Below are 25,826 nucleotides of genomic sequence, written 5' to 3' on the forward strand. Positions count from 1 at the left end.
ACATCATTACAAAGCAGCCTGGGGGTGACGTGCTACCATTCTTCTAGACTTCTATTTTCCTCTTCCATTCCACACTTTCATTCATTTTTTCATTTTGCCAACAAATTTACACATTTTCTATTCTAACTATTTGATTAGATTGAACATTAAATTCATTGGACAGGCAATTTGTCTAAAGCAAGCTTAAGGACACTTCAACAAGTAGACAAGAGGACGTGGGGATTAAAACCAATAACTGTATGATTAACAACCAGACTGCTCTACTACCCTGGGCTACAGATATCCTCCCACTGGTACCCAAAATATACATATTTGTATGATATTCTTTGCACAAGGTTCACTTACTTTTATTTTTTCCTGCTGCTTACATCCACTTATCACATGACCAAAATGCCATGCTTAGGTCACATGTTAACATCTGGACCCTCTCCATAACAAATACATCCACTGATGAAAACCATGTGATGCAGCTGAAAGCACCATAACATTTTAAAATATCTTTTTTTTTTTTTGTCAAACTACTATTTCAAATGTCAGAAACAAATCTTTCCTTATTCCTCATCTCTATTCATAGTGTCTAAACTACAGTCACTTACAACAAACAGATGGATAAGACACACAAATACACATATCACAGCAAACTAGAGCTGTGCCCAAATTTGAATTTTCCAAGTCGACTATGAGCTGCCAGCTTTCATCGAGTGTTTTACTTTTCTGGAGGCGTCCGAGTTGATCTGGGAAATGAGGCTGCGTCAGTACTCATAACATATAAGGTATTCTTTCACACCAGCATCAGCAGGTTGTCTTGGCTCCTTATGTAGACAGACTATTGCAATCCGGAAATAACCTAACCATTCAGTCAGGCTTCTATTTATACAGCACAATGCCTGTATTGTTTTGCCTACTTAAAGCTGCTTTAATCATTTTTTTCATTCAGTCAATCAATCAATATTTTTTGTATGTGACAAGCGTCCATTGAAGTAACAGAGAAATTTGCAGTCCCCCTCATCTCTCTATAAAGCTTTTCAGTCATCTTTTAAAGGAAAAGGCTTTCAATTTTCTTTTTTCTTTTTTGTCAACAAATCTCATATATGGAGAGCAAAACCAACAGTGAATTGATCTGTTGCACTCGTTGACATTTTCCTTGACCCAGAAGCGTGTGGGCATGTTTGTATAGAAATGGATCTGAAGACTAATTACAGCATCAGATTTTTACCATACAGAAAGTAGTTACAGTAAGGCAGACACCACTGTGCATGCATGGGAATGTGGTTCATGTTACAGTGCTTCTACTACTGCTGCTACTGTATATGTAAAATGAGGAAGGTGAAAATGTGATTGCTGTTAATTATTCTTTGGAGCTGTTTTTAGACTAACAAACGTGTCCAAACTCTTCAGGGTAAAGGCGCATCACCCAGTGCAACAGTGTGACCCACTGATGTGTTTCTATAATTTTGATACAACAATGGAGGTCTACAGTGTTAAAGTAAATAAACAATTTCCATGACGACGACACTGAGGAATAAGTTGTACCAGGCTTTGGATACACACACAATATCTGTAAATAGATTATTGTTGGTTTGTTTCTGTGCATGAGATCTGTTGACAATATTGAAAATTACCAGCCAAATCCTTGTTTTTTTTGTTTGACTGTTTGTTTTTGTTTAATATATATATATATATATATATATATATATATATATATATATATATATATATATATATATATATATATATATATATATATATATATATATTAATACAGGTAAAACCAAATATGTCACAATTGCTTACAGATATCATTGGATATTGTTATGGTGGTTTTTACGGGCATGAGAATAACTGCAAAAAAGAGTGGTCAAATTAATATTCATTGTTTGCAACATCGTAGATGGGTCCTTGTCCTATAGTCCAATCCCCTCTGTGTGTGTGTATGTGTGTGTGTGTGTGTGTGTGTGTGTGTGTGGTGACAAGTTGCTATTGCAGCAGATAAAACGTGTGAAATAACCTCCGAATGAAAAGCAGTACAAGGTTAATTTGTTTACAGGCAGCTGCAGTTTTGCTTACTTAATATCATGAGGTCAAGTGTCTAGCTGTGACGGGCCTTAACAGCGACCCCTTTGTTTCCTCTATAGCCTATAAATGCTTTTCCATGCGCATGGCTTCTAATTTCCTTGGTTCAAAGAGGGTTAGTGTTCACAACCTGATGTTAGACTTGACCTCTTTAACTCCGTCAGATGCTATACACTTTCTAGTGCTTTCATGGCCGAAAGCATGTCAATTACCGGACGCACCCTGCCCCGCGTGACAGCATTCGGTTATGTCCAAAAATATATGAATAATATTGGGGTCTCTTTGGATTGCCTGGAGGCAGAGATGCAGGAATAGCATCAGTGTCGTTTCAAAGCGGAGCAATTATCCCAGGCCAGGCTGGACAAATCGATTCCTGCAGACTTTTTAAATGTTCCTGGCCAATTATAAAGGCAGTGCATCCTCCTCTACACTGCCCATCCCTGGCACAGGCTTCACCAACTAAAATGACTAGGCCCGGAGCACTCTGTCTTTAGTGTCTTTATTCCTTATTTCCTTTTACTTTTTTATTTCTTTTTTAATCTTTCTCATTTTGCCTTTGTCCTTTGTGCTTACCCCACCAGTAAGATATTCCAATTAGCTATTACTAAGCCCCCCCCCCCTCCACCACCACCACCGTAGATTTCGCATCACACTCCACGTGATCATAACCAAGCTAGAAACCAGCTGCTGGTGGGAGAGAGAGAGCAAGGGAGAGAGAGTGATGGAGAGAGAGAGAGAGAGAGAGAGAGAGAGAGAGCGCCAAACACCGACTCACTGCGACTCAGAACGCGCCACACATACTAAGTAAACGGGGGATCGCTCCGCTCGTGCAGGAGAGCTGCTCGTCTCACCCGTGGTGGATACAATTACACAACTGCTGTCGTCTCCAAACCTTGTCCGTTGGATACTTTGGCTACATCCTCTCAGTTTTACAGTTTTATTACCTGCTTTTTGTATCACCCCCCTCCCCTGTTTCTTTCCCATCTTTCCTCCCCTCTCCTCATCCTTGAGCATCCTCCCCTTCTCGCAAGTCTTCTTGCCTGCCTGGCTAACTTTTCCACCCGACTCCATCCCACACAACCTCCTCCATCGCTCACCAAACCCCTCAGTTTTTTAACCCCCCGTCCTCCTATTGCAGCAGCCTCCCCTGGAACGGGCGGAACCCATTTGGTCAGTCCACACGGGACACTACATGGGGCGCACGGTCTCGCTCGGAAAATGGTCTGCTGTCGGTGTCTAAGCGCCCCGCTGAACCTGCCGGGATTGGAGTTGTCAGTGCGCGTCTACATTTCTTTCCCACCTCGCCTGTGCTGTCGGGGCCAGTGAGATATGGGTCTGTCCGTGGCGGCGCAGGCACCACTCAAGGAGCCCCGACGCCTGCGCCAGTGGAGCGGGACGGCAGGAGGCTGGCTCAGGATCACCCTCGTCTCGTTTCTCGCCACTTTACCTGTGGAGCAGCTGCGCGCCTTCCCTTCCTCCCTCAGCGACTGCCAGACGCCGACCGGCTGGAACTGCTCCGGTGAGAGTCATATCATAAAGGCAGAGTTGCAATCTCTCTCTAGGCTTGCGCTTTATCTAGATGTGCACCTTTTGTCCAAGTTACGCATGTAAGACTTAACCATCAGGACTAAGCAACGTTACAGGACCCAATCAAAGTTAAGAACAGCTCTAAAAACAGTCAGGTTTCATGCTTTTTTTTCTTATAAAGTGTTGCCTTTCGTCCAGTAACCATGCCTGGGTTTTGTGTCGGTGCTGTGGAATATTTTGGCTGCAGATACTGGCGACTGCAAAGCCCCCGTGATGAGTGAGAGGATGCAGAGTTTTGGGTTGCTTGATGTTCATTTAGCCTTGTTTGAGTTTGTGTCGGGGCACGGTAGCAAGGCACGCACAGCCGATCATGTCTGAATAATCACTTGCAGGCAAGAGATCGATGATTTCGATCGGGGCACAAAGTGAAAACAGCAACAGTCAGGATCATTTTAGTGAGGAATATATAGCAGGGAGTGATTGAAAGGATTGTTGCCAGAATAACACGATACGCCACAATACTATTACCAGTGCTTAAGAGGCTATGGACACTCTCAGATGTGAAACTTATAAATAGCCTTCGTGTATTTTACTCCGGTCCGCTTGTGGGTTATTATTCCACCTTTAGACAGTTTGATCAATTCGACTGTTTTTAATTCCCAATTCACACCCAAGAGATTATAAATCTGATTTCATTGGCTTTACTTGGCATCGGTACTTGTGCTTCATTTAGTGCTACTTTAAATATAAATGCAGTCGTTTCTTTTGTAGGCCACCAGCTGTAAACTTGTTTCCTCTCCGCGGTGCCCAGAGCGATAAAAGGAGCGGACCGGGTTGCAAAGCGCAGCGCCTCGCCATTTATTTCCCCTGTCGCCTGTCCAAGTCTGAACCCTTAAAATAGCTCCGAGCCGATTCCACACACTCATGGGCAGTAGCAGTATTGATATTATAGCTCATAACAGCCGCACATCAATATGGAGGCATGTCTGCCGTTTTCAGCCTGAAACTTACTTCGGGTCCTCTTGGATAACGTCCTAATAAACAAAAGGGGAAATATGATCGCAAACATATCATAGAAATATATTATATATGGTGACAGACAGCTGGCAATAGATTAAAACGATACTGACTCCACTGAAAATCCCCTGTCAGAATATAATAGGAATGTTATGTTATATCATAGTTGGGGGGAAAAATGAATTTGATTATGATAATAGGCTATTAATTAGAAGATCAAAGGATGGACTATATTATTGGGTTAAGATCGGTATTCAGTATATATGGGATTTTGTTGTCCTCATAATAAGCTACTTTTATTTATTTATTTATTTTGAAATTTAAAAGATTTAAGTCTAGTTTTCAGTCTTCGTAATGCTCTGTAAAGCAATTCATTGAGAACAATTTTAGTCCTGATGTTTTAATCTAAGAATCCTTTATGTCAGTGGTGGTTGTATTTATTTACTTGATTATATTTCAGTATCATATGAATTGTTGTGTATTGAAAGCTTCTTTTGTGCTTCTTGTTGTTGTTAGTAATGACTGATAATGGTATACATCCTGCCTTAATACACACTTGCCTGCCTCCCCACTTCCTGACACTCATATGCATTTAGACGAAGGCTTTTATCCTGCACGCCTTGAGGAGGCTTAAGTGCATTCGCTGACAGCGATGCACACTCACACACACATTTGCACCCTGCATCAATTAGAATGAACAGAATACAACAAGCCACACACGCTCCATTGTGAAAAAGATAATCTTATTTTATATATTTTTTTAAAACAAAACAGACAGTAATTGCACAGGGTTTAATTATGCCTTCTATATGTCTAGCAACACTAATACGTGACAGATTTCAGTTCAGGGGGAAAAAACAAAGTTCAACATTTTCCAGATTAGTTCAGTGTCATTTTACTGAGATAATGGGCAGCAGTGTTATGAAAACGTTGTACCAGTCCCTGCAGTGTGTATTTGAACAAGTGTTGAATGAGATTCTGTTTAATGGAATGAAATAAAGAGGGAGAAAAAAACTTGCTTTGACAAAGATTGTCATTCTGTTAGGTTTGCATCTGTGGGCAGCTATGAAAAACCGCCATTGAAGGTTTCACTGAAGCAGAACAGAGGATCCCAAAATGATCTTGACACTTAGTTAGTCCTTATTCTATTGTGAGTGCAGAGATAGACTTTGTCTCCAGATGCCTTCGGTGACAGAGTGTCATTTGGACAAATGTTATGTATAAAGCTGCACTAGGCAGCCTTTTGAAAGGGTTTGCTTCAACAGAAATGAGCTCTTGTTCCCACAACTTGAGTTTTTGTGTGCTTAATAAATCATTTTTTTCTGTCTTGAAATAAAACCTGCATTGACTAAACCAGCATTTTGGCCACTTGGGGGCAGCAGAATCAAGCTATATTATCAACTTACAAAGTTATTACAGCTGACGTGTTAACAAACAGTTGCTCATTTATGCATGTAACATCGAGCAACATTAGCATTCATTTGAAGCTGTGTTTCTGGTCGCCTGGCATACGTAAATCCAATATTCACATCTCGCTGCTCTGTTTTGGTCTCTACCAACTCCTGAGAAAAAATACACTCTTTAATTGCGAAGTCCACTCCACTAAACTCAAAAGCTAGCTACTAACTTTGTCTAATTGCCAGTTGGTACCAGTCAAGTAGCGTACAGTCAGTTTATTGAAACATTTTAACTCAAAACAGCTGCCTAGTGCAGCTGGAATCAATGTTGGCGAGAGTGAACCAAAATATTAAAGTTCTGGGCTGGAAAAGACAACAATGAGCTGAAAGATGCTAAAACGCTTGTAAGACTTAAGAGGAACTACAAGCAAACCTTTTCACATAATCTTAGTCATTTGATCCATTATTAATATAAAAAATATTGATTATAGCTACTGTAATGCTCTTTTGAAGAAATTAGAACGTTGTATGAATAAGCAAAGTGGTGGTTGATGTCTGGTTATGATGGTAATAATGTTATTATTAAAGGATGGTGCTCCATTGTTTAAGATTATGTACATGGACAATGAACAAGCAATACCAATTATTTCTATACAAACAAACATTTTTCTTTCCTTTATATTCATCCAGCACAGTTGACTGTGTTTAGTATTGTTGTGTAATTATCACAGTCAAAACATAATGACATTTTCCCTTTAATTTCTGGATTGTATCATTTTCAATAAATTAGTTTGCGTTATCTTCAGTGGATGCATTTTTTTGCAGGCTTTTTCCAACAGCATAGCTCATGCCTTTTTGCCATTTCATTCATGCATATTAAAAGCAAGTCGATGCAGGTAATACACACTTCTTGTTGAATGCCTCTCTGAGTGCCAGTTTCAGTCAGTTTTATTCAGTTTTGCACAGACTTCGGTATCTGTTGAGTACAGGAATATTTAGTTGTTACACACTGAATTATGTTTTAATGCCTTGATTGTGTATTGTGTGGACAAACTGGAGAACACCGAAGGCTTCAACATTAACATATAATGTAGTTGAGTTATAAGGGTCATTTTAATGTCTATGTTGATAAATGTTAAATATATCATCAAAAGAAAAACCTTGACAAGTTGACAGTGAGAAAAATACTTTCGGGCGGCGGATCCTCCGGTCAGCCAATGGCAACGCTTTAAATTCTTCATTTCAAATTCAATTCATCTGTGGGATTCTCTAAAGTCTACATTTTTTATTGGGGGAATATCATCAAACAGTTACATAAAATAACATAATGGCTCAGGTAACTATACAATGCAAAGACAATCATTTAAACAACATGCAACTATACGGTGATTCTCAGCGTCCATAGCAACCACCATTGCAACCATAGAAAGTCTAAGAATTCTTCATAATAACTAACAAATTAAACATCATATACATTTAACGGAAATACAGAAATAAAATGCACATTTCTCACTAGAAATGTTATAAAAACGCATTTTGATACTAAAATCATCATAAAACCACTGAGAACAAGATGAATTTCACCCATTTAGTTTGTATTCGACAATAAACTTGACAGTCACATGATAACAAGCCTTCCGGGCTCCACCAACATTGGCTTTCTGAGATAAATGGGTTATAACAGTCTGCTGAACCTACTACTAGTAGGCCCCTATTAGCCCATATATTTGGGATAAATGTGTGAAGTTAACACACATTCAATAGGCTGATAAAAGTCAAATGGGGTGAACAGTATGACTGAAGACACAATCTATTTACATCTCCTGTGTGCAGGGGCCACAATCCCTTCTTCACTGAATCCCACTGCTATTGTTAACTCTGAAAGGCCATGTGATGCTTTGATTGTTAAAGTGACAGGGATAAGTGCAAAATATGCAAAGCCCCCTGTAAATCCCATCAAATGGAGTGAATTACCAGAAGTCTGGAGAAAATTGGCCATCTGCTTCCAAGATTTGTCAACACAGAGGTCAAAAGTACTTAACTTGCATGCAGGTCCACACCTCGGACAGGAAGAACACAGCAGAAAATGTTAGTATAAAACAAGGCAGTGGTAAAAAGGAAAATTAAAAAGGGAGTCGTTGAACAGAAATATTTTATTTTTCCATGCGGAAAAACGCCTGCAAGGACGTGATGTAATTAATGTACCTCATTCCGATTATGATGTGGGAGCTTTTAGTGCTCAGAGTTATTGTACATTTTAACAACCTGGCAAAATGAGAGCTAAACTATCCCTCTATACCCACGATAAACATTTGAAAACCTGTTGCAAACTTACTGAAAAAAAAGAAAAAAAAGCCCCCAGGCATGAGAGAGGTCAAGAAAGGATGTCTCACCACTGTGGTTGTTCAGCCTTCATTATTAATTCACTCTACTTAATTATTGATCAGTACAATGCTTAAAACGGGAGAAGGACTCCTCGTTGTCCTTAGTGTTGTGAAATTCCAGGTAGGTAGGAGGAGATGCATTTGGCTGGCAAGCTCTCTCCTTTAGACAAGTAAGTGCTTCTCTTGCCATCTTAATCGTTAGCATATAAACATTACCTTTTCAATATTTGATGTTTGCCAGCTTGTTTCTGGCAAACAGCCAGCTTGTTTCTCCTGGCAAACGGGGCAGGAGAAGCCAGGAGGAACGGCAGGGCAGGAGCAGGAAGTGTAAATAAGTTTTCCTGGCCTCTGACACAGTGCAACTTCGGCTGTGCAGCACCTGTATCAACTAGCACCCGTGACATTTTATAAAAGACAGAATGAGAGGTGGAGATCTCACTCTTACGTACAGCATGCGCACAAAGACTTTTTTTTTTTAAAGTGCTAAGAACAGACAAAGACCATCCAGATGCACAGTAACTGATGACAGCTCAGATCCTCGTGAATATCACGTTGAATGTTATTACCTTAGGAATTCATTATCATGTGTGATCACTGTTGCAGCGGATAGTTGCTCCTTCCACTGTGACGATACTATACTGTATCTGTCACCAGTGTCCTCCTTGCATTTATTTTTTGCAACTTTGATGATGTAGAAATTTGAGTCTATTCTACCACTACATTCAACCTTATAAAAAGCAATTTGTAGGTGAATTCCTCTGTAAATTTCTACTTTAGGTTGCCTAATGTTATACAGGCTACAGTAATCTTTAACCGAATCAGTGTCAAACTAAATCCTGCTCAGAGGCCCCAATTCTCAGTCCATGTTCAGTATTTAATAGTCATGATAATCCTGCAGCAGTTCAGGTAAATTATTGAACAAAGGTTCCGTGTAAGGATATTCTGATATACAATATAACTAAAACTTTTTCCATCAAAGAGTCTGAGCCCCAACACTAACAGTTAAAGTCTATTTATGTCTTCTGCACTTTGTAAATGAAGGCTTATAAAAAATAATAAAAAAAGGCTTATTAGTTGGATTCTGTTTTGACATGATTTAATGTTCTGGAAATCTAAGCACAGTACTGGAACTTTGATTTTTAAGTGATGTGTTATGTAATGATGAAATGTTAATTTCACTTTTTTTGTTTTTTTCTGCACAGGCTCTGTACTTGTTTCAGTTCTATTTTAGACAGGCACTCTATAGTTATCAGAACTGACTTTCTCCATTAAAAAATGGACCTCAGGTGAAGATGATAGTAAATAGTAACTTTAATTAGTGGTGTGAATGTTACAACCAAGCTATTTTTTGGCCTAGTATTACTTATTGTTATCAGCGATATCAGAGGGCGATGTGAAATGACATGCGTTGGGACTTTGTGGTTCGCGGTCGGCATCTTAACCCCTAGGCCACGGGTTAACCCTTATCTTCACCGTCTCAACAAGCAGAGCGACTTTTGCTTAGATGCACCAAGAAGCTGACAAAGTAAATGTGGACATTGACAAATGAATTACTGACAGAAAGGCCACTTATTGTTTTCTCACTCCAGTAAAGTTGTCCAAATTTCACAGCACCCCATTTTACACTCCTGACTTATTGTGTTTTAGTGGCATAGAGCAATTGCCCTATTACAACGAATCTGAAAAAAGGATTGCAGCAAGGGCCACATTTGTTTCATGTCTAAAAGACATACATCCCTAGGATAATGAAAACTGACTTCTGTGCATGTCAGGGCGATTGTGTGTCATTTGTTACTGTAAAAGTAATGACATTTTTAAGAATATTGCATTCCCTAAGCTATCAGCTGACAAGTATGAGAAATTACCTCTCAGGGTTCAGTATTGTAGATCTATATTTATAGCCGCTGTTAGGCACTCATTGTCATATAACTAATTGAGATTTGTGCTGCGTTTTCTTTGAAGCCTAAACCCTGTTTGCTGTGATGTTTCTGAGGAGCGATCATCTGGGACATTTATTCTATTATGTTTTATACTTGTTTCATGCAGAGGCTTGACATCCATGACAAAAGCTGATGCGTCACTTGCAGCCTTGTAAACTGTTCACAGAAACAATCTCTGTTGTGATTCGAGTTTAGACAAAGTGTCTTTTCTTTTGTCTACAAGTCTTGATTGCTGCTACTGCAGTAGTTGCTTACAAATGATACGTGTATTGTTCTTGCTCACTGACTGCTGAAGATGTTCGTGCTGCACATCTGTCTCTTAGTAAAAAAAAAAAAAAAAAAGACGGTTTAATTGCATGAGGAGGAGCCGTATTCTCTCATTATTCCTTTCATTTACACAAATTCGGGATCTCTATAACCTGCTGTCCAAGAACCTTGAAAAAATGCCAAAATATCAAATTATAAAATAAACACACACACAAACACACACACACACACACACACACACACACACACACACACACACACACACACACACACACACACACACACACAAACAACCCTATCTTACAGAGAGTCAACCAGCTGGCCTGAAAAGGATCTTATATTTTTCAATCATTTGTAGACACCTAGCCAGTAGTTTGATTGTCACCATAACAATGCCCCTCTCCAGTGAGTATCATCAATGTGCCAGTTGCCTGGGTGCCAACATTTTTTTTTTTTTTTTTTTCTGGCTTTCCAGATTACTTCGTATGGCCCTCTGTGGGATAAGGGCTTTGTTCCATCCATGCACTCCAAGCGTCGAGACCTCTCATGTCACTGTTCTTGGCTCAATGATTGTATATTTGCACAGAGCTTGCACTTTATGGTCATTCAGGACCCTGGCAAATTGCAGGTTCATTTTAACACGGGCTTGACTTCCATGGGGTATTATTGCCAGCTACTTTCTTCCATGCCAAGGAGGGTTGGAAGAGGAAGTAGAAAAGGACATTGGATTATTTTAGTTCAGTTACAAAGGTGCTTAGTGTAAGTGCCAATTATAAAAGGACAAGTCTAATCAGAAACTGTCATTGAAACATATCTGGGCCAAAGCTGAGAATATTTTATTTTACAAAGTATATATTTTATGTTATTGTTAACGTTTCTACTATAAGGCAAAAAAAAAGCTTTTCACAAAGATAATTTTTTATGAGTTTCATTCAACCTTTTAAGTGAGCGCAGTATGTGTACTTTGAATCAAAGGTAGCTGGATCCCTCATGGAGATTATAAATATAAATGTGGAAATGTAATTTTTAACGGTAGATTTCGGTTTTACCTTTTAAAAGCTTTTGATTGTGTATTTGTTTTTGTAGACTGGTGATTTCTGTTTTTTTAATGTTTGAATGATAGTAAATCATTGGCCAAGACTGACTGAAACATAGTGTAGACCACTGCTGTAAAAAGACATGTTGCTGAAGTGTCCTTGAGCATGACAGTGATGTCTTACCTGCCCCAGGAGAGCTGTTAGCAAGCTGAACATGACATGTGTGCTCCCTGTAGAGGATGGCACGTCAAAAGAGAATATCTGTATGAGATCAGTTAAGCACTCAATTAGTAGATTTTCTGTTCACTCTGCGTGTGCCTGGTTAAATAAGGTTAATTAAGATAACCTAATTGGATTTTTAACATATTTTTGTACCTGTCTCGCCGTCTGGAAGAGCAGACACATTTTCAATAGGCGCTTAAAGTGACACCACTTGTCACTAAAAATAGAAGACACATTCAACTATGAAGGGTTTAAATGTTCACAATATAACAACCATCAAAATGTTCACTACATTTTCACTAGATCTGAGTCGCATAGGTAAAATTCTTTGCATGCATAGCTTTCAGTTTATTAAATGCATGCATTATCCATTTCCCCCATGCTGCAAAGCATGAACTGAGACAACTGCAGGAACAAACGCCACATTGTTAATCCTCAGCTTCAAATTCCAATTTTCTCACTTCTGGACTTCAGGCTCTTTTTGACTTTCAGTGTTTGTCTTATTTAATGCATCATTAAACATTTCAAAAGTAAAGCCTTACATCAGGTTTCAGTTAATTACCCTAATCAGCAGGCACAATAACAACTGTTACATAAGTGAAGTATTGTACAGTAGTAAGTAAGTAGTAACTTAATGCTTTGGATGAAATGCATGAAATTCATTACATAAACGGGTCAAAACAGTCTGCATTGAGCCTGACCAATGGATTTTTAAGGCTGACACAATTTTTATTATTGATATTTGAAAGATGACTACATATGTTCTATTTTTTTTCATTGGCCGTTAACTTTTCTTTTTTTTGATGAGGATCCCTGAAATGTGAAAATTATATATTTTTTCTGTTTAAAAATAGATGATTATTTTAATAAATGATAATTTTTAATTATCTGGAAATCACATATTTGATAGGTTTAATTGGAAAAAATGTTTATATGTACATATATATCTAGACATGACTTAAGAACATTAACGGTCAGATATTTAAAGCAGCCTAATACACACACACACATATTGTGATGTTGTGTGTATCTGCCAATATTTTTGCATTTACTTATATACCTGTGATAAGCACTGATATCAGCTGACATGAGTTGAGCTCTCGTGGCTTTGATGCTGAGGTTTCTTAGATGCATTTGTATGATATTTACAAAAAAACAGTATAAACAAATATTATTAAAATGGCTTCTTTTGGGACTACACAACATACCAAAATAGGGTATATACTGAAATCCCTTCATGTTATCATCAAGCAGTTAGTAATTAATGATCAAAATAAACATGGAGTATGTTTTATTTCATTAAATTTCACTCTGCAGAAGATAATGCTACTGGAAATGTGTTGGACTTTGGGCTTTTAGTATGATAATGTTTTTGACTTTTTCAGCTAGACTGATACAGCAAAGTGGGAATAAAATGTCACTTTTAATTTGTTTTTAATGGGCTTGTGTAAACAGACAATAAATCATATACTGCGTACAGTACATGCTTTCTGCTTTACAATACCAATAATATTTCTCACTCTGTGTCATCTGAAATTTGGTTTATGCACTACGAAATACAGAAACTCTTATGTACATAGGGGTGGCTGTTTGTGAACAATCAGTTCAGGTGGACTAATAGCCCCGAGCTAAGTCTACTGTCTCATGCCCACGTGACTCTTTGATTTGATTCAGGATGCTTTGTTGGAGTCATCTGAGATCCCTAACACAGCCTGAATCGGATCATGTCCCAGGTTTGCCTCTCCAGGACAACGCCCCTGGAGTCAGCCTCGTTGTACACAAACAAATATAAAAGAAAAGCCTGAACAAATGAGTAGATAGAATGACAAATGCAGATGCTTCCATGCGAGGTGGCCGAAAAATTTGATGAAAACGAAGTCAATTCGATGTCAATGTCAAATCATATTCTGTGGCCTTCACAGTCACCAGATCTCTACCCAATTGAACACCTATGGGAGATTTTTTTACTGAGGTTCCAGACAGTGTATCAAAAGAGGGAATATCTTTGTGGAATAAATTATGTTAAATATCTACAGCCCAGAGACTAGTAGTTTTATATATGTATTTTATCATTTTGGCAGGTAAGGACAAGTATGTGTGCTGGCATTGTCTTTTTAAAAAGTGTACAGAGTCTGTTTAAAGAGTGCATGGTGCTGTGGGAGCCATGACTAATGGTAGACGGTCATTACGAACGGCCCTGAAGGGGGTTTGGATTAGAGTTGCTTAAGAGCTGAACAGAGGAACACTTAGTCACTGGTGTCTCTTGTTGGCTTTGGTCCTCCAGGTTTCGATGACCGGGACACAGACCTGTTCTTGTGCGACACCAACACATGCAAGTTTGATGGGGAGTGTCTACGACTTGGGAACATGGTGACGTGCATTTGCGATTTCAAGGTAAGCCCTTTGATGTTTTTGTTTTACTGTTTTAATCGACTATTCCCTGAACCGCTCCCCTACATAGTGATAACTACTCTGTACTGTAAGAATTTGACGGGTTGTGCATATTTTTATTGCGTGTCCAAACCCTAAACCCCTCAAAAACGAAAACAACAGCTGATACGATGTGCTAGCTGTAGTTTTCTTCTCAGCTGGCAAAACGTGGCGGTCGCCAGCTTGAACTGAGAGATCTGCTTTTGTCTATATGTCCTGAAATCAGGGACCTATTGATTTAAAAATTACTAAGAAGTTCAAGTGGTTAATCTGACACAGTTATGGTAAAAAGCATAAGTGATGCGCAAGAATGGATAGCGTGGCAACCGTAACTAAGGTGGGTCGAAGCTTAGTGAATGGTTAAGTGAATGAGCCTGCACAGTATGTGGGATGTTACGTGTTTAGTAGTATGAGACTTGGTGATGAATTTAAATAAACCTTCGCTAGTCATATGATGTATACTAGATGAACACTTTGATAAGCACGTCCAGTTTTTGAGATCATATGTTGCTGTGTATACACAACTCGAGAGTTCTTCTGAAGATAAAGACACTCACTGTAGATGTCAAAAACATCATTAAAAATATAGCATGTTAATAGAGCCATATGTTGAGTTTAAATGTAACATATATTTTAAATGAAAGAGTAGTAATCAACTTGATCGAAGTCCATTGTCCTGATTGGAGAGTATGAGTCCCGAGGGGAGGTGGTTGCATAGCATGAGCCGAGTTTATAGCACCTTGTGAAACCACCATGCCCCTGTCCTGGATCACTGTCCACATTCATAAACAACCCTGCCCCTCGTTAACGGCATAAATCTAAGAAATTATGCTGTTCTTGATAATGACTCATACTTAACTTTACAACCAGACCTATAATATAAAAGGAGCAAACCAGTCAGCTCACTATTGATTTTGGTATAACGTTTGCAAGCTTTGCAGACTGATATGCTATGCAGAGCTCAAAATAAATGAAGCCACTGAGATCTGAAGACGTTGCACGTGTTCTCATCCGTCGCTTTTATCAGCACGTCATCAGCGCAACCAGGCACTAGGCAAGCTGACACTCGATTGGTCACCAGCTTTTATCTCAATTTTGTACTTCCCTGGGAGCAAACGTTAACAGAGGCCTGCAGATAAATGACATTACAGCTCCATTCCTCTTCAGGAGATCTCACACTGATACTGCTGTCGCTGTGCACCAAAGCACTCTCTATGCTCTCAGAAAAGAGCAGGTCATACCACAGTTTCTGGCTTTAATACCACAGGACTGAGGTCAACTCAGCTCAGCTATGCATCCTTTGTTTGTCTTTATTTAATCAATGAAGGTAAATGTGACCGTCCTTGCTTAGCAACTGTTGCAGTGCCCTGAAATAATCAGTCACTCCCAATTAATGCCAAATAAATAGATACAACATTTTTCTTCTGTCGACAGTTCATTCAAAACCAACAGAGGAGGCATGAAAGTTTTATGGATTATCATCGAGGATTAATTTTCTTTTTTCTAACAGAATCTATAGGTGCGTGCACATAGTCTCACGCACATGCACACACACAAAAACCCAAGGAAGAGACGTGCAAGGGGCTCTGTGAGGAGGAAGTGAGTTTGATGTGGAGGAATCAATGGACACTATTCATTGCCAAGATGCATTAGATTCGCCTCACACTGACTCTTTCACTCACCAACTAATGTCAGGTCACAGTGCCGATTCCCAAAGGGGTCGTCCATTCTAAAAATATGTGCGCTCATGGAGCTGTGGAACATTTCAATTAAAACTTTGCACCAAAGGGTAAATAACACATTTTATTACTTTATTTAATGGTGCTCTGTATTTATTGCTACAATTTTGGAATTTTGAATTGTTTCTCATGACTGTGTTTATATCAGACATGTTGCTCCAATTTTCTGTTTACAGTTTTTAGCTCATAATACCTAACAAACTTGGAGGTTTTGGTGTTTTTTTTTTTATAGACATCCAACATTATAACAGCATATACATGACAGAAAAAAAGCATATGTCCCATTGAAGTCATAATCCAAACAACAAAACATGTGACTCCAGTTGTCTTTTGAAAGTTCAGAAAGTTTGGAAAGACAGAAAAGAAATTTAATCCTGCACTAATTAATACTGAAAATAATAAAGTTACACTCACGGCTTTTGATAATGGAAAGCTAATATTAATTTAAACAAACCAAATAAACAAAACACAGTAAATACAGTTTCAAAACATCTGTGCCACTGATGTGAATCAATATGACAGTTTGACAGCAGCAATTAAAATAACCAAAGAATCATTAAAGTTAATTACATGAATTTGACCTGAATTAATACAATTTTTACAAAAATACATCTGATTAAATACAATATATGCAAACACAACTTTTGATAGTCAGCAGGCAGAAAAAAAGAGTCCAGATATACAGTGATTCTGTTTGACAGGCGTTCACATAACAAAGGGAAGGGAGCTGGAAAGCACTGTGTGTAGTTGCAGGATAAATGCAGCAGCTTTGTTTACAAGCCTGATGTAATGTTGGAGCAGATTGTGTGTGGAACATCTGTAAAAGCTTCCAAGGTTTTTAAGGAGACTTTCCAGATGAATGGGAGACAGATGTCAACACAGCAGATGTAATAAATGTGATGGATAATTTATGTCGCAATTACATACAGCTCAATGCTGCTCACTACAGGCCTGGGTCAAAAAATACTTTTAGTTTTCAAAATAGGTCGGTTTTAACAGATGTGTCAACAGGAGAGTTCAGCCAGAAACTGCTAATTATTTTCTGCGGCTGGCGCCAGCGCCTTCACACCGACTGTATTGTTTTGTAGTGCGGAGGTGTCTAGTAGTGTGTTTTGCAGAATAGGCAGGACAAATACTCCCAATTTTATGTGATGGTTGTTTTTCTGCCAATTTTGGCTCATGGTTGTGTTGCCTGATCTCCCCAGTCCTGCTTTAGGCTCGAGGCCTGTGTGGAGGATGCTTACAGCAGAGTGGTCGGGGGCGACCAGCTTGTTAAGGATTTTGTTCAGTTCATAACCCCACGTTTATTGTTATTAGTAGAAAAACGTAATCTTATCTTTATATTTGATACAGAGCCAGGCGAATGAAACTCTATGCACATGAATGAACAGTGAAGACTTTATAACATTCCTAAAAACAGAATTACTATATTGACGTCAGTAGCAAAGTTTAATGTAGTTTTCTTTGAGCCATGTTGGTGTAGTTTTAGTATTCTAAACCTAACTCAACCATATAGAGATGACAGGTGAGAAAACAGTCCTCTGTTGTCAAGATGGAGGACTTGTTGTACATTGTTAATTATAACATTGCAGAGCTGTTTGTACCAAGATACAATAAATCTCCCAGGATTAAACAGATAAATACATAAATTTCATTTTCTGCAAAAACAAATTACATAAAGTTATATAATCCAAAATTAAATAGATTGCTTGGATTGTTAACCATGATGTACATGAAAATTAAGAAAGCTTTGATGATGGTTATGGTTATTGGTGCAAGTTGATTATTTGATTAGTTCATCAACTGAAAATTAATTGCCAACAATCAAAAAAGATCCCACACTCTGCTCAGATATTATTTCACACTAACATTTCAGTCCCTCTCTGAACCTTCATCAAGAGTATTTTAAACAATGAATTCAACAATGATCTTAAATAGATAATACTCTGCCCATTCTGTGAGTGTCTCTCAGTAATTGACATTGACATGTAAACAATCTGTCACATTATAGTTCACAAATAAGAACAAGAAAAGAAAAACAGGAACAAGTGAAACACCACGACACATACCTACGTCTGTTTACAAGAATATTTACAGAAATTGCATATCTGATGAATAAAAGCATTGGCTTTGCAGCTCAAAGTTGTGCAATCATGTGAAATACTTTTATCTTGAGTGCAACACAAATACATCTATTTAATCCCAAAGCTCCTTAGAGCATGACATGTAATGGAATCACAAAGTTTAAACCTTTTGGGGGATAAAGTTTGCAAATTAAATATCCAGTACAATTATCATCTAAAGAATTTCATCAATATCACCACCTCTGTCTGGCAGAGTCACTTTGTCATTGCACTGGATCTTGAATGTTGTCATCTTAAGCAGGGATGTCCAAACTATTCCATAAAAGGCCATAATGTGGCTGCATATTTTCATTCCAACCAAGTAGGAGCACACCCAGTTTGAGTCAATAAATGGATCTCAGTCTTCAGACAGCTTATTGGTCCAATTGTGTGCTCTTGATTGGTTGGAACAAAAAAAACGCAGGCACACGGCCCTTTATGGAATAGTTTGGACATGCCTGATCTAAAGTCATTGAATGTACTGCTGTTGGGTAATCTCTGTTATTTCTCCTTATTGAGCCTTTGTGTTCACTTATTCTCTGTTTTAAATAACACACTATGTTCAATAACCCACAAGGACATTTGATTAAATAAATTACATGTAAAGTGGAACATGGCATCCTTCATTGTATAGTTTTTTCTGAATATGAGGATAAGTGAAGTATTTACATCTTACCACATTATTACATCGAGCACATCTTCTGTATTTGTAGCAACCTTTTGTCAGAGGTTTTTAACAAGGCCTGTGTACTGTTTATGACTGATTTTACATTAGCATGTACGAGGTTATCTCTGAAATTACGTCCTCTGCCATGGGCTATTAATGGTGGTTCTTTCAAATCCATTAACATTGCTGGTGCTTATGATAATATGTGCCAATGTTTTTATTTTAATAGTAGAGCCCAGTACATGGCAAGAAAAAATGCCAAACATCCCCAGTTCCAGCTTCTCAAATGTGAGAATTTTCTGTTTTTCACCGTCTTTCATTATGGTAAACTGAATATGTTTGGGATTTGGACTGTTGATCAGACCAAAGAAGACATTTGATTACATCATCTTGGACTCTAGCAAACTGTGATGGACATTTTCGGTTATTTTGTAGATAAATTAATCACTTTATTAACAGAGAAAATGATAAGCAGATTCATAAAAAAAAATAATGTAGGGACACAATAATTGTTGCAGACCTCATTAATTCACATTAATTGTGCCACCCAGATTTAGTTGCTGACATTCTCCAAAACAGATGTGTATATAGACAGCGGGGTGAACTGCAGATGTGGTTCGGTTTACTAGAGCCATATGCTTATTTTTCATAATCAATTAATCTGCCTATTAGTTTCTCAATTAATTGATGTTTCAAATAATCACTTTGAAGCACATTTCTTACTTTTATGCTTTAAAAATATTTTTGATTTTCAAAATAGTTGCAGATTAATTTTGTTGATTAACTAATCGATTAATCGCTGCAGCTCCAGTTGATATTACATTAAGTATCTGCAAACGTGGACATTTTCCAGGTCATCCATGCGGCTCCTCATGGATATGAGCAGATGAGTACATTTACCTAATGTGAACTGGCAAAGTGGAATTGGAGCTGACGTAACATTAGTTCACATAAAGGTGGCTTACAGTCATTCTTTCCTGACATCCTAATACACATGCACCATCACGATTTGCATTCAGTCAGCATAGCATATTTATTGACTTTATGTAAAAGAACTTAGGATAATGTTGACAGCACATTTGGTCTTCAATATGCGCCCTGCTGGTTGTTTGATGTGGCTACTATTCGCTCTAATGTCTGACCTCAAATTGCTCTCCCGCTTTTCACTGCCGGAAGCTGTCTAATGTTGGGTTGTGATGCCTGGACTGCTGCAACTCTCAGCACTTCAAAGAGGGATGAGCGCTAATGTGGGTTCATATGCTGTTGATGGGTGGGTGTGGAAGGGCAGCGCATCCTTCATATTGCACTAAACAAGGACCAGTGAAAAGGAAAAGATGTACATACCTTTCAAAACCACACAGACACTGCAAAAAAACCCAACTTGCATTCACCTCAAAGTACAGAAACACGACTCTCCTACTCTCCATCTTCCTTCATCTTCCTCTCTCTAACTCTCCCAACACATGCACGTAAATACGCAGATATGTAATGCAGAATGTAAACTAATGAAATACCTACGTTTACACGCAGATTCACACAGACCCAGGTGGTACTGACACCAGCTTCTGATGCAGACCCCATTCCATATATTTGCATTAATTTATCATCCTTTTATCCAGGGCCATGTGAACAGACTGGGACCGAGTTTTTGAATAATGGTGAATTTATTTCCTTGTGCAGGCCCATATAAAAGGCCACACTTGGATGCTATAACAGCAGAGACCCTGACAAAGATGATGATAAGCATTCATCTGTGACTAAGGTGACAGAACGTAAAATGCCAGCCTGGTCTCAGGGCCACTTATCAGTCTGAATGCATCAAGCTGAATGCACCTTGCTTTTCACACTGAACAAAATCAGTTACTGAAACTAATTTCAAGTGGTAATGAGATCACTGTGGAGGGCTCTCCAGTTTATTTTGAAGTCACAGCTAAAGAGCAAAGATGGATGGATTTGCCCTACCTGCTGAAAATAAGTCATTTTTGAACAACCTTGATTTTGTGTTTGATTTGTTTATGACCTAATTTACCTCCAAGGAAGTCTGACCTCTTAAATGGGAATACAGTTTTATAAAAAAGTTATGAAAAGTTTCTTCCTAGCATGCAGCACTCTGTAATTTAAGCTTAATTAACATTCACATCTATCTGCATGACCTCCACTTGCAAATTCATGTACAGTTTATTATGTCTCATCTGCTTGTCATTGTTGTATCATGTCATATTATTTGCTTGATACTGCTTCATGTGCTTGCTATGATTAGTCTTCTTGTCTGCATTTGCCCACATATATCTGAGCAACCACATATAATGAGCATTTTGCGACATATCATGGCGCATATATCCAGCTTGTAACTCTTGATGCATGTCATCCCTGCTTACTGTGGGATTTTTTCCCACTGTGCTACATATGCTCAAATTTAAAGGCATATATTTAATTTTAAATTTGTACTGTTGTTGTTCTGGCAAAGCAAATTAATGTAATCCTCTATTAGAATAAGATTAGTACTGGATTATGTCATATTCCTGTATTTTGCATAGTCAAACCTTTTTCAACATTACCTGCTTCGCCTGCTGTCTTCAGACTTCCTTCCATTACTTCCATCTCTCACTTGTCTTTTTCGAACCATTTCTCTTATAAAATAAACATATAGTCCCCTATTGTGTTGGTGCTTGTAGGAGAGTTGTGAGTTCTTAAGGTGTTCATCTAAGATTTCTGCTACCACTTTAAAGGGCCCTTTACTTTAAAGAACCAAAGTGGTGGTCCTTCAGTAAATCGCACTGTGAGACACAACCACTGACAACTGATTTGAAGTTTTGGTGAACCAAGACAGTCTGAGGCAAAATGCTCATTGATTTAAGACCACATTCTCACAATGTGACTGCTGCTACGACCCACATCTACACACCAATCAATCAGAATATGGCATAAATTACACAAAATACACCGGCCTGTGTGACATTTTGTAAATGCGGGTTATTGAATAAAGTTTAGGAAGAAAACATTTGTTCCATTTAATACATCCATGGCACACACATACGCTAAAATGATGGAGGTAAACTGAAGAACAAGTTTGTGTGACTTTGCTGCATTTTTAAAACATCAAAGCAGCTCAAATGTATGATGCAACCTAGTGATGTGTCTCTGCTCTCATGTGTATTTTTTTCTATTTTCCTACTTACAACATAGTACCGCAATTCAACACACATTCAGTGCACCATCCAAAATGCCTCAAACTGATATTGTGCAGTTTGACATAGATTGTGACAAAGATTTAACTTCAGTATGGGCGTCTAACAATGTGACATGCAGTAAACTTACATGAACATTGTTGTCGCACGGTTTGAAGGCAGTTGATGGGTGAACGTAATTTAATAGGTGCAAGTGTTTTGTTTATGTGTCTGAATGTTTACAACTACTTTCTACTTAATACTCCAAACTGCATGAATATAGCAGAATCAGGGAACATTTAAGGCCTTATTTATTATGGAAAGATATGTTACTGAGTCTTTCAATGGTAAATTTCCAGTGATCTTAGTAGCATAAACAAAATTATGTTTGCCTCCATTGTTTAAATGACACATTAAACCAAAATTATTTTTGACATTGCCAAACACCACCAGTGAGAAAATATGTTAGCTTTTTTTGTAATTTCAGTAAATCAATCATTTTTCTTGCAGGTCTCTACAACCACGTCTTGTCTTTGCATGATAAATGTGCAAGTAGACGAGTTAGCACAGGAGGGAATTTTCTGAGCCACATATCTATGGTATAAATATGTGAGAGTGTGCATTTAAAACAAAGTCAATAGTCAATGTTAATGGAGTAATGCAGTTTTTGATACATGCTGGTCTGCTTATGGAGTAAAGCCTGATGACATTATTCAGTAAAAATGTGATATAACTGTTATATGCTGTTTATTCATTTAGTTTTCTCACCTGACAGACATAAACTGGTTTTAAAGAAGCTTGTAGAGGTTGTTCCTCTCCTCCTTGGATCTGCCCGCTGCTGATAGCATCCCTCTCCTTACCCATCGCTTTGATGTGACAGTTTCTGCTATAATTTCAGGGCTGTAACTGGAGATATAAGAAGCATTATTGATTATATTCTCAACTAATCAATTAATTGTTTCGTCTATAAAAAGTCTATGGAAAATGTTGATCCGTCTCGGATTCCAAGGTGACATTTTCAGGAATCTTGTTTTTTCCAACCATCAGTCCAAAACCCCAAAACCCCAAAGATATCCAGTTTACAATGATCTAAAACAGAGAAAAGCAGCAAATCCGCATAAGACAGCAAATGCTTGGCATTTCTGCTTGAAAAGTGATCCAAATGATTTATCAATAATCACAATAGTTTCTGATTAATTTTCTTTTGATCAGTTTCCAGCCTCACCGCCCCCGAAAAACTTTCATTTTTTTGTTCCAGTGAAAAAGCTGTTTTATACTAAAATACAATGCTGGCCCTACTACTGACATTATTTATTAGTTTATTTCAACTATTTCACATGTGCCTGTATCTAAATACAAAGCAAACATGGATTAATTGTTGGTTGACCTGCTGCTTACAAAACATAATGTCATCACACAGATTATTATTTAAGTTTTTAATCGAAAATAGAAAGTTATGGGCATCTCACCCATGGTATTTTGTCATCCCACACTGTACTTACATCCAGGTAACTACCATGTCTTCCAGTTGACGTGCTGCAGCTCGACGCCTCCTATTGGTGCTCGGGATTACACTTGACGCCATCATATAACATGCTGTGGTTGCATGCTTAAATGTATTCAATGGAACGTACTCCTTTGTACCTCACATTCGTCAATGACAAAGTTAATTTCTACCACATTTGGGCTCTCAATTGCCTGTTACATTGACTCACTACATTACTTTGTGAAGGCGGAGAAGGGAGACTTCATGAGGAATTGTGTCGGGCGTCTCTCCTGAAAAACGGAGCATCTGTGTCAGCTCCTCTGTGGCTCTGGCTGGCCTGTCAGACACTATTACAGGGTAGCCTGTCTCCTGTGACTTGGCTTGGGAGACTCCGCAGGGACTGGCGGGCTAGGCCCTAATCAAGAGAAGACTGCCAAGCGGTTAAACAGCAGACTCACAAGCCAGCCACCTCCCAGTCTCCCTCCATATCTCTCCATCTTCCCGTTGTCACAGTAACTCCCGTCTCTTCCATTACTCTCTGTCTGTCTTTTTCTCTCGCTCACTTGTCCAAATAGCTCACCATCCCTTGTCTCTGTCCCCTGCTACTCTCTCTTTGTCTTCTCTTCTATTATAAGGACTTGACCACTGTTTGTAAACATGGCAAGGCATCATGGGAGAAGGGATTTTCACTTACCCAGACAAGGCTACACAATCCTCTGTCCAGGGGGTGTCTGGAATACAACACAGTGTCAGGCAGGCATCAGACAGATTTGTCACTATGACTGCGCTCCTCGGGGATTTATTGTTATTTAATTTGTTGTTTTTGTTGTTGTTTTTTTTTCCATTCCTCTTCTCTGACTAGAAGTACTTCTAACTGTCTGGTGTACTGTGACATGGCCTTGCCAAAGTTTTTCAACAAACAAAACTTGCGCTGAGACTTGGCTGCTTTGAAACTCAGATTTTTTTTTCTTTCTTTTTTGGTTGATTCTCCCTGTGAAACCAAGTCAGATATAATTGGAACTGAAAGGAAATTGACCCCAACTCTGTCGGTGACCATTATCTCTGACACACCAACCACACCACTCCTTTTGTTCCTTAGTGAGCCATCAACGGGGTTTTGGTTGGCCCTGATTCCCACATGAAAGAAGGTCAGTCCCCCAGCATGGGGCTAATAATCTGACAAACACGGGTGAACACAGTGACACAGGAGAAACAGGTTCATCTTAAAGGCCTAAACACGTTTTTATCCAATTTTGACTTTGTTCCCCTTTCTTCCATCTCATTTCAATATGAAAGGATGAATGTTTCTATTGGCAACAGGAATCTAATTGAATGCCTCTGACGATTTTTACCAAACCACCTGAATACACTGACATGCCTGGCATAGTCTTGTTCAAGGATGTTATGATGAGCTTTACAAAACTCGTGAAACAAGGGAAACAAGGGGACAGGTGAATTCTTAATAAGAACATTTATTGAAGGATGGACAAGATTAAAAGTCTAAGAAAAGCTAATTCTAAGCAACTCCCTTGGTTATTCTGCAGCACAATAACGGATTAATCATTAAACACTGTGAAATAAAAAATGCATACAGTATTTGACAGCTTTAAACGATTCACATAGGTGCTTTTTGCAGCACAGCTGTACAGTATCTGAATCATTAAAATTAATAATGCTGTCACTCAAAATTGCTCCTGCTCTCCCTGTTAAGTATTCAATAAATGAGCAAACAAATGCCCAAATACTAAAAGCAAAAGAAAGAAAAAGAGATAATATCTTTAATTGTTAAGTTGCTGCAGCAGCATGGGTGGAAGCAATGTTCTGTGCATTACTGTTTTATGCATATTTGTGATGAATATGCAGTAGATTGATTGAGCTTTTTATGGTTTAATCTTTTTTTAATTTGGTATTTCTTTGCTGTTAACAGAGCAGGAAAAAAACCAGCACATAAAAATGTGACTCAGTTCTGTTCCAGACCTGGATCTCATTGGAGAGTGACTCGAGGGATAACGTGCTACAGCAGTCTGGTGTAAATGGTTCAAACAGAATACACATTCATTATCATCAAACACAATATTTGTGTGTTAAAAAGTCCCACTCTCCCTCCTCTGCACCAGGTCATGTCACAGTGTTGCACCAGACATCATTCTCATGACGCAGGGCCAGCTGATGGAAAGAAACAGGGCGCATCAAAGACACAGAGGAATCTTGGGCGAGAGCGTCTGTCTCTTGTCATGAGCCACAGATGCTCTCTGCCACCACCATAAGCACTGAGACATCTCTGTCAGAGCTGATAACGCTGCAGCTTTGATAAGTACGAGAAAGCATAAGTAAAGATTGTGCCGGGGTC

The 25,826-nt window shown here is 38.6% G+C and overlaps 1 protein-coding gene across 2 annotated transcripts in view; it reads left to right on the forward strand.

Moving 5' to 3' along the window:
* Positions 1-2,822: 2,822 nt before the first annotated feature.
* Positions 2,823-25,826, forward strand: part of tmeff2a (transmembrane protein with EGF-like and two follistatin-like domains 2a) — a 120,075-nt gene continuing 97,071 nt past the window's right edge. The window contains exons 1-2 of one of the 2 annotated variants that reach the window (XM_062431152.1): positions 2,823-3,592; positions 14,149-14,258. In XM_062431152.1, the coding sequence (XP_062287136.1) occupies positions 3,403-3,592; positions 14,149-14,258 (300 nt within the window). In that variant the 5' untranslated portion in view covers positions 2,823-3,402. The remainder of the gene's footprint in view (positions 3,593-14,148; positions 14,259-25,826) is intronic. The other variant, XM_062431153.1, reaches the window with a different exon arrangement.

This window comes from Scomber scombrus, chromosome 13, assembly GCF_963691925.1.
Source record: "Scomber scombrus chromosome 13, fScoSco1.1, whole genome shotgun sequence".
In the NCBI taxonomy this organism is placed as follows: Eukaryota; Metazoa; Chordata; class Actinopteri; order Scombriformes; family Scombridae; genus Scomber; species Scomber scombrus.